Consider the following 10,206-nt stretch of genomic DNA (forward strand, 5'->3'; position numbering starts at 1 on the left):
ACTGAATTAATTCCTTTTGGTATCTAGAGCGGACATTTAGGGCTTTTCAATGATGCAACATGTGAAGGGGTGGAACTTTTGTTCCTTTCTTTTTTTCATTCATAAAAATGACGTTCATCGGCACAAGCACATTTTATGGGGAGAGACAAAGTAAGTGCATAATACTTTTTATTGTGTAAATTTTGGTTTAAAATTTTGTTGGTATATTCTAAATAAGTCTGTTAGCAACATATTAAAACATTCTATGAATTATTTTAACTGTATTTTATCGTAGTATTTAAAGGTTGAAAAATTGTCCTCTTTAGTGGACATTTGTAATTATTTTCTGTTTTTTTCTGTATTCATCCATCCATTCACCAATCCATCCAAGAGATATTCCCTATCTCCAGCTAACGTTCCGGGCGAGAGGCGAGGTTCATCGTGGACAGGTCGCCAATCTGTTATTCACCATTTTTTCCATTATTTTACCAATACAAGATGTTAATGCCATCAGCCTATAACTCTCAGCTGAATGTGGATCTTTACCAGGTTTACAAATAGAAATAATGATATCTTCTTTCCAGTTATCCGGTAAAATTCCCTCATCCCATATCTTATTATACATTTCTAGTAATATCTTCTTACTTTTTTCACTAAGATTATTTAACATAATATGATTAACTTGATCTTCCCCAGGCGTTGATTTACTAGATTTTCTTAATGCTCTATTTAATTCTATTAAAGAAATTTTTATATTTATAATCTCATCTTCATCATTATATAGCAGCTCATTGTGATTTTTTAATGTCATTTCCTGTCCTTTTTTTCAGTATTACTAAGATTGTCCATACTATGTATCTTAGTAAATGCTCTTGCCAATACTTCTGCTTTGTTCTTATTATCTATTATAGTGTTACCATTATCTTTTAATACTGGGAAAAAGTATTCTTTTGATTTACCTGACATTTTCTTAATGGTATTCCAAACCCTGTCTAATGCCGTATTTTTCCCCAATGACTCACAATATTTTCTCCAATAATTCCTCTTAGCATTTCTTATAATCTTCCTGACTTCTGCTCATTTTCTCTGATTATATTTTGGAAGCAAATATATTTTTAAATATTTTTATAGGCCTTGTTTCTTATTCTAATTGCTATTGAACACTCTAGAGTCCACCAAGGAACTATCTTCTTCTTTTTAACGCCTTTACTTCTAGGAATGATTGTTTTTGCTGCATGAACAATACTATTACTAATTTCTAAATTTAAATCATTTATTGGTTTATTTATATCTATATTTACTATACAAACTTCACTTATTTTTTTATAGTTTTCCCAATTTGTATCCCCAAATCTCCATTTCCCTTGACTTACTACCTGTTCTTCTTCTATATCCATTTCTAATTCAACAAAAATTGGATAATGATCACTTCCTATTGTACTATTTTTATATACTTTCCAGCTGCAACTATCATTCTTAAAGATAATAAGAAGGCTCTCATCCCTCTGAAAAGATTGTGATACTAGTGTCAGATCAATGGCTGATTCTCTACCTCTTATCAAATCTACCCTAGTGCCTACACCATTATTTAACACTACCATTTCTTTCTTCAATCACTTCTTCTAAGACCCCACCATTATAATCATCTTGTTCTCCTCACAAAGTACTATGTGCATTAAAATCCCCACACCAAATTATTTTCCCTCTCCAGTATCTAACGACTGTTTGAAGTTTTGCTTTCTCCATTTTCTTACAAGGATTATAATAATTATTTTAATAATTCCATTATTTGTCAAAATTTTAACCACATTAAGTTCTAGATCCATATTTATTTGCATTTGAATACATTTTATGTTTTCCTTTATAAGTATAGCGCACCCTCCTCCTCCTCCACTTCCATTTATTCTATCTTCACGTAAAACTGCATAACCATGAACACCAAATTGCAATGATGATTTAAGCCATGTTTCTTGAATACATGTCTGCTTTTGTATTTAATTTGTTAATGAACCCTTTAAATTCCTGACCGTTAGCTATTAAACTTCGAGCGTTGTAGTATTAGAATTATGTAGTGATTTGAGAAGCCTCATTTTCAGACAATCGTTCTCCATATCTAAATCATCCTGAATTTTTTCCCATGATAGATCTTTGACATTAAAGAATTTTGCTGCTGCCTTTACTATAATTTTTATTTTTTCAGTTTTAGTTCTTGCTTGCTCTGAACAGTTAATGATATACGCCAGAAATGGAATCAGTTTTTCCTAACGTGACATTATTTTGAGTATCATCTGTCTCCTTTTTCCTTTCTAACTTTTTGTAGTATTTTCCGTACTTTTCAACTCTTTCACTGCTTCAGCATAAGTCATTTTCTTAATTTTCTGAACTTCAGTTGCTTCTTTCCTTACCACACATCCTGCATAAGCTGCAGTATGATTACCTTCACAATTACAACATTTAACTGGATTCTCTCCACATTCCCCATAAGGGTGTTCACCTCCACATCTACCACATCTTTGTTTTCCTCTACACACATTTGCAATGTGACCATATCTTTGGCACTTATAGCATCTGAGAGGTGCTTAATGTAAGAAATTAAGTTCTTACATTAAAACTCATGTATCCAATCATTACTTTATCAGGTTTAACTTTATCTTTGAATTCCAGTAACACAGATTCACTGTCCAATCTTTCTCCACTTCTAATAGCCTGCAATCGTTTTATGCCTGAAATCTCTCCTCCTTTTATTATTTTTTTTAGTTCTTCCAAGTTTTCTCCAATCGGAGTCCCTGATATTACCCCTTTTGTTCCTCTTTCTTCCCCCACTACCTTCCTTTCCAACACTTCTTTTTTACATACCACTTGAAGTTTTAATGCCTTATTCTTTTGTTCAACATTCTTACAGATAATAAGAAGGCTCTCATCCCTTAAAACTTTAGCTAGTTCCACATCTCCGATAACTTTCTTTAGTCCATTCGATAAACTGATAGGACTCACCCCAATCATATCCTGTCCCGTTTTAAATTTCAATATAACTTTAAATTCTTCCATCATTTTTTTCTTCCTTATCTCAACACTTTCTTCCTCATCTTCCAAAGATCTTTTGCCTACATTTAGTCCTTTTTTACCCTCGTCTTTCCCTCCTCCCCCTTTTCTATGTTCTAAAGCCCATCCTGTATCCATATTTTCATCTGCTGAACATCCCCCACTACAACTAGCCATCTTAATCTGCTCACAGTCCAGATTATGCCAAAACCACCTTAGAAATCAACTTATTACTCGCCAGAAATCGCTTAAACTCTTCCACTCTCAGAAAATCCGCGTTCTCCAATCTCGCACACCTGCCGACACCCACTCCAGCTCCTTCGAGCTTCCTTCAGCATCAGACAAGCTGCTTAGTCAAAGAAAGTGGTGCATCTTAAGATGGATCTGACGTCATCTGGAGACACTGGCCAGCTGCCTCCACTTCCAATCAGCACCAATTAAGGAGTAAGGAGTCCAAAACATGGATGTTAGAGACCCAAAGGAAAAGGCCTAGGGCTGTAATATTGTTGTAGAACTTCTTACTAAACTGTCAATGTTTGATGTTTTGAGACATGAACACATTATTTAATTCTTTGTTAAACAACATTACATTAAGTTACACTATAAAGATTTGTTTTCCCATTTTAACAAAATAGTAAAAGATTATTAAGGCACCTAAAAAGGCATACTTTATTAGCCTAAAGTATGCACTGAGATGGAATTTAAATCATACTGACATTTCAGTATATTCACTTAAAGTATACTTTTATGTGGTATATTTCTTAAAAGTGTATTGTGGTACAATTATATTTAAGTGTGTTTAAAGTCGTAATGTCAAAATTGGGACAAGCATGCTGTAAGCATACTTTGTATATATTTATATGTAGTATACTTAATACTTAGTATACTTAAAATGTACTTAAACAAATGTAAGTATGTGTGAAATATACTATTTCACACATACTTACATTCTCTTTTTCACCTGTATGTATAATATCAGGGTGTGGTCATTTGTTTTCCACTAGGGTACCTACCACTTCAATGACCGTGTGCACACTAAGACACTCCACGCGACTGATTGGCTGTTTTGATTTGGGAGCAGAGTGTTTTTCTAAATGCACAAGGAAGAGGCAAGATTACCGCTCCTCCACTTTCAGAGGATATAGTGAAATTAACAAATATGAAAAAAAGTTACTTACTCTAGTACAGAAAATTGTTGGTTTTGAAATGCTTGATGAAACGAAATAGTTTTTAAAAAAGCACATGAAAATGTCCAGAGACAGTTAGCAAATGAAGGAAAAGGTTTAAACTTCCGTAATAACTATGATTATAGTACACTGAGTGATCTCGTTTCTATTGTTTTTCCTGTTTTTCTTCTCTTTTTCCATCTGTATGCATAATATCAGGGTGTGGTCATAAATATATAAAGCATATTACATATTGGAGTTTCTGCAGTTATGAAAGCCTTACATTTCCAGTTCTCTTCTGTCCTGGAATCAGCAGAACACAGCTGAATCAAGATCATTGACTTGTCGCATACAGCTGTATACATTTTGTGATAAACTACATGATGCTCTCTCTATACGTTATAAACTGGGCTACTTAAATGCATACTCATGACTGTGTTTCATGTTTGTCAGCTAAGAAGCAGGAAGTCACCCTTCTGTCCCCAAACTTGATAATCCTTTTCTATTCTTGAAATGCTTGGAGACAAAAACGGTGAGGTGTCTTGTCTCAGTGCACAATTCAACTTAATTCAGTTCAAAACTACCTTATTGATCTCAAAGGGAAATTAAATGTAACTCATGATCCAAGGCTCTTCAAAGAGTTATTGTAGATGCCTAAATATGTGTTCTAAAGAAGCCTGAAGAATACATGCTATTATTGGATAACAGTCTCATGAAGAGAATGGTCAGGGTTGTCCATAACTTTCTTGATTTTATGAAGAATCCTTTGCATCTTCATCTTCAGAACAGAACCAGCCTTCTTTAGTAGGCTGCTGAGCCTAACAACCCAAACCACCTTCAGGTTAACGTCTTCATACTGAATCACCTTGTCAAGTGTACAGATAAGTTTAATTAAACTGTTGGAATGTTTAAAGTCTTGCATTTACAACCTATAAAAGACATACTTCATGTTTTTTATACAAATTTGTCCTAAACATTTTCTACACAATTACATGCAATTCAAAAAATAATTTATTACAAAAAGAAACTTAATATAAAACCTTTAATTGGGTTTAGAAGTACAAAAAAGGATAAAATGCACATATAAAACAAGCTTTCACTTGACTTCCAGGATTTCTGCAGAGAAAATTTAAAACAAGACGTAAAAACTAAATCCTAAGCGGCAAATGCTAGGCATCTGGGTTTATCAGGTTGCCAAAATAAGCAGTTACAGTCTTAAGCTTGTTGTTAAGGAAGTTCTGCTCCACTTCGACTTTCCCTCCTGGACCTGCCAAAGAGGCGACCTGTGATCAAGGAGACATGGATGAAAATATTAGAAATTTTTCAGCTCATTCAAGCTGTTGCTACATGTAGGTGAAGTATGGTGTGAAAATAGTCTTAAAATATCTGTGCATGTGTAAAAACATTTGTGCATGTGTAAAAGAATTTGTGCGCATGTAATAATATCTGTGCGTGTGTAATACTGAATTTGTAAACCAGGCTTTGATCTCCGATTATAATGAGACATGGAGTAATTATAAATGATTTCAGATTACGTTTTATATGTCTGGTATTTTGATACTCTGCCCTCCTCATATGTTTCTGTTAGCGAGAGCTAATGTTTATGTCAGCTATGCTACTTTAGCTCTTCGCAGCTAAAATGTTTTTTCTTTTTTTTGCAAGCCACTCTGCTTTACATGAAAATATTTGTTTTAACATTGGAATTTTCACACCAACTGTAGGTCCCACAGTTAGTGTGCCCTATCCCCTCTTTCATTATTGAGAGGGGATAGGTCAGAATATTATTTTATTGTTATTAAAACATATTTGCTCCCAATCTCCATTTCAGGGGCAGATGTGGAGCAGGTTCAATCTTACAAGTACTTTGGTGTTACCTTAGACTGGAAGCTACAGTGGACTACAAACACTGATGTGCTGTACAAAAAGGCCATGAGCAGACTATTTTTACGGAAGCTCAGGTCCTTTAACATCTGCAGTAGGATGCTCTTCATGTTCTATCAGTCATCAGTGGCTAGTTCCATCTTCAGTGCAGTGGTGTGCTAGGGTGCTGCAATGAAGGTGAAAAACTCAAACAGACTCAACAAACTGATAAGAAAGGTTGAGTCAATTGTTGGGATCAAGCTGTTTTCAGTAAATTGTTGAATAGTTTATTTGAGTTGTGACTTGAAACCCATCTGGATAAATCTTGGGCCTTTTTAATTGAAAATGATGTGATTGTGAAATTGTAGGCATTTATGAACATTATTCTGAAGTTGAAAGGTGTGTTTCTATAGTTGAAACCAGAAGTTGACAAACTTAAAAAGAATGCAGCACCTTCAAGCATCTGAATGTGCTGATGCAGATGGTGCAGATCCACAGTTTGACTTTAACATCACAGGTCCACCTCCAATTAACTTAAATGTGTCAGTTAACTTAACAGACTTCTCCCAAGCTGTTACATCATCATCTAGGATTCTCTAATTGTTTAGAGAGACAGTGATCATTGTATAAATTTTTACTTTTTAAGACATTAATTTTATTTTTTTACCCATTCCTTCTCCCATTATTGTGGAATTTGGCAAAGAAATAATTTTGGTAATTCTTAAACAAGAGAAATTTGATCTGATTAACTTCAGACAGTGAGAAAAAAATGTCTCTGTTAAGTGTATGTGAATTTCTAATTTTAACTATATGTACAAAAAGAAAGGCTTCATCCGATGCAGAACTGATTTGTCCCACAGTATTTGTAAGGTAATAAAAGGTTTTATGCACTTACTTTGTCTCTTCCCATAAAATGTGTTATTACTGATGAATGCCATTTTTATTAATTAGAAAAAGGTACGTAAAAAAGTCCCACCCCTTCACATGTGGTATCATTGAAAAGCCCTAAATGTCCTCTTCAGATACCAAAAGGAATTAATTCAGTAGAATGCAGGGGGTGGGAGATATTCAAGTTTAGAAATGTCCTCTACAGAGGACAAAAATGAACTACTGGTAGTCAGGAGGATAAACTCTAAGCATTTGAGACAATGTATGCAATATTTCTGTGTAAGAAGGCAGCTTATTTTTATATTAAATTCTGTAATGCATTGCATAAGCACATAAGGAAAACATATACCTGATTCATATCTGCATTACGAGGCAGGAAATACACAATATTTTCTGTTATCCGTTTGGCTTGGCTGAAGATCCTGAAGGTATTACTGGTTAAGGATGAAAACAAATCTTTATCAATAAGATGATTTATTTCAGTTCTTTGATACAAAGCTGACAACTTTCACCGACAGGAATGACTATTATGAATTCTGATGTTTGTTAATTCTATTATGTTTTTATCATGTAAAAACTGAACTGTCTTATTGCTGAAATGTGCTATAAAAACAAACTTTACTTCACTTAAAAATATTCTCTTTAGGAATTTATATGGACTAAAATTTATTTAATGTGTTAAACAGTAAAAGAGTTTAGCCACAGCTTTTGGTACACTCTTCAAGCAAGTGAATAAATACAACAATTCAACTGGCATCACTTTAAAGGATATCCATCAGGTTTCATCATGGTCTGAATGTCAAACACATCCGAATTCAAATAGTCCGGTCCGCCCCATGGTGGGGACAGGAAGACTACGTCACCACGCAGAGTGGGCGCCAACTGAAGGAAGTCTCCTTGAAGGAAGTCAATTCGGTCAACAACGTTGTAGACCACAGAATTGTGCCGAGCCATGGCCAGTCGCTCTGCATCTATATCAATTGCCAAGACTAGAAAAGCCACAGAGCATAATAATTAAAAAACAAAATAATAAATTAAAATGAAAAAAAAAATCAACTCAGCACTTGCACAATGTAGGGGCAATTTTGTCTTGTAGAGGGTTGACGTAACAACACCGGGAACAAACTACATATTCTGTGTTCATAGGGGAGTTCAAAGTGTTCAACAGAAGAATTGCTAAACCCAATGTTTTCCTTTTCATATTCTCCAGAATGTAAAGTTCCCTCCACTGGGATGTGAAATCAAGAGAGCACAAAATAAATAGTAAGCTCACCTCTCTTTCCAGTGAGTGCAAACTGAATGGCATTTCCTCCCACACCACAGAAAGCATCGATCACCACCTGGGAGTCAGCAAAGCTCTGTTCCACCCTGAGGGCAATGTGCTCAGCAATCTTCTCTGGTGTCACAGAAAACCAGCCCTCTGCAACACGGAGTAAACATCCAGAATGAACACAGAGGGTGGAGACCACCTGATAGGGAAGAAACGTCCAGAACTGTGCAGCTCGTAGTAGCATGTTGAAGTAGTTAAAATTCAAAGGATACAGAGCTCGAATGTGGGTTCATAACATGCATGGAGTTTAGACCCGAACCATGAGAACATAGCAATTTGACAAATTGTTGTGTTGCACCAAATCTTTTTTCCAGCCTGGTACCTGCTTTTTCGAGAGACAGCAAGCTAAATCGTGGCAGTGGGAGTGAAGTGGCACCTCCGGTGACACCTGCCGCTACTTGCCATGACCTGCCAGTGGACCTGCCACAGTTTTTACGACATGCCACAACCTTTCACAGCTGCCGGCAGCTTTATAACGGCAGCTTCTAGCTTTGGTGACATATGCTACAGCTACTCTGTCAGATTGAATATTAAGGATTTTATTTAGAAAAACAACAAAATGGATATGCTACACCTTAGTAGCAGCAGCTTCCAGCTTCACTGACGCCACGGGCTTCGCAATGGTGAAATTGGTTTCTGATTGCAGATTCTGATTTGGGAAATGCTTAAAGGGCAATTCCAACTAATATTTCACTACATTCAGCATCGTTAATCTAGTCTACTAAAAAACTGCAACACCAAGACTCTTCAAACCTCGACAAGTTTATTCCTAACTAATGACAGCATATCTAAACCCATGTTTGGGATTTGTGAAACCTTTATTTGATTTGTGAAACTTCAATAAAGGTTAAATTCCACCACTTTTTATGCATCTGGACCACACTAGAACTGCTTTAATTCCAGATCCACAACACACAGACACTTCAAACCCAGACTACATTTTTTTGCTCTAATAGTAAAATATTTAAAACCACCTCATCATGACACCATATGAGAAGACAACAGTCAATGATGCAGCTCTCTGGGGTTCTGTTCCCTTTTCCTGCATGCAATCCCTTTCAGTTTTACCTGTCCTTATTAACTTGTGCAAAAAGACCATTTGCCCAACAAACACATTTTTAAAAAGAAACCTGCTGTTTAAAAGTCCACTAGTCAGAACAAAGATAGGTAGAAATGGGTGAGGAGAAGCAGGGTCTGAAATAATGAAACATATTAGCATAAAGAAAAAGGAAAGATTTGTAAATTATCTTCAATAAAATGTAAGTAAATATTTGTGTTTTTAGGAAGCAGTTTTTAACATTACATTTTTAGATGTAATTCAGGCATCCATAAATGAACCGGAAAACACAAAAGCCCTAGCCAGGGATGAGGCAGTGGAAAAAAATTGAACATGACCAAATAGAGGAGATGTAAGAGAATTAAAGTGACTGAATCAATATGAGAATAAAAAAACCCATCATATATAAAACACAGAAAAAATAATTTAACTGAATCTCTTTTTTGAAGTGAGAGAGAAGAGCTTCTCATGAAACTACAAGCAGAATTAGAGATGCATTCAAATCTCTGAAATCAAACAAAAGCTGTGAAATAAAAATATTTACAAGTTTGAAGTTTGGCATTTTGTAATGGTTTTAACTGTGACTTGTCATACTAACAAACACTTGCCTATTTTGACTTTTTTTTTTATTCTGCTCAAATTTTTTAGCCAGAGAAACAGAATAATCTAGTCCAATTTTGAAGTGTCTAGGTGTTGTAGTTTCGGAACTGGAGCAACACTAGAGTAATCCAGGTGTAAAAGAAGTGGTGAAATCAACCTTTATTGAAATTTCACAAATCAAAGGTTTCATAAATCCAAAACTTGGTTTTAATTATTTTGCTTCAGGAGGTTTTTTAAAACCTAACTGATAATCCTCTGTAACCGCGTGTGGGGTTTTCCCTGAC

At 35.1% G+C, this 10,206-nt stretch overlaps 1 protein-coding gene across 1 annotated transcript; it reads right to left on the reverse strand.

Moving 5' to 3' along the window:
• Positions 1-5,059: 5,059 nt before the first annotated feature.
• On the reverse strand, positions 5,060-9,489 carry LOC106942483 (trimethylguanosine synthase-like). The gene is made up of 4 exons (XM_015025764.1): positions 8,209-9,489; positions 7,708-7,924; positions 7,285-7,363; positions 5,060-5,470 (listed from the first exon to the last, which is right to left on the reverse strand). Exons 1-4 carry the CDS (start codon positions 8,447-8,449, stop codon positions 5,357-5,359), a joined length of 651 nt encoding a protein of 216 aa, XP_014881250.1. The 5' UTR covers positions 8,450-9,489; the 3' UTR covers positions 5,060-5,356.
• Between the last annotated feature and the right edge of the window lie 717 nt (positions 9,490-10,206).

The sequence above is a fragment of the Poecilia latipinna genome, unplaced genomic scaffold (genome assembly GCF_001443285.1).
Source record: "Poecilia latipinna isolate Pla-1442-1.1 unplaced genomic scaffold, P_latipinna-1.0 Scaffold4312, whole genome shotgun sequence".
Taxonomy (NCBI): domain Eukaryota; kingdom Metazoa; phylum Chordata; class Actinopteri; order Cyprinodontiformes; family Poeciliidae; genus Poecilia; species Poecilia latipinna.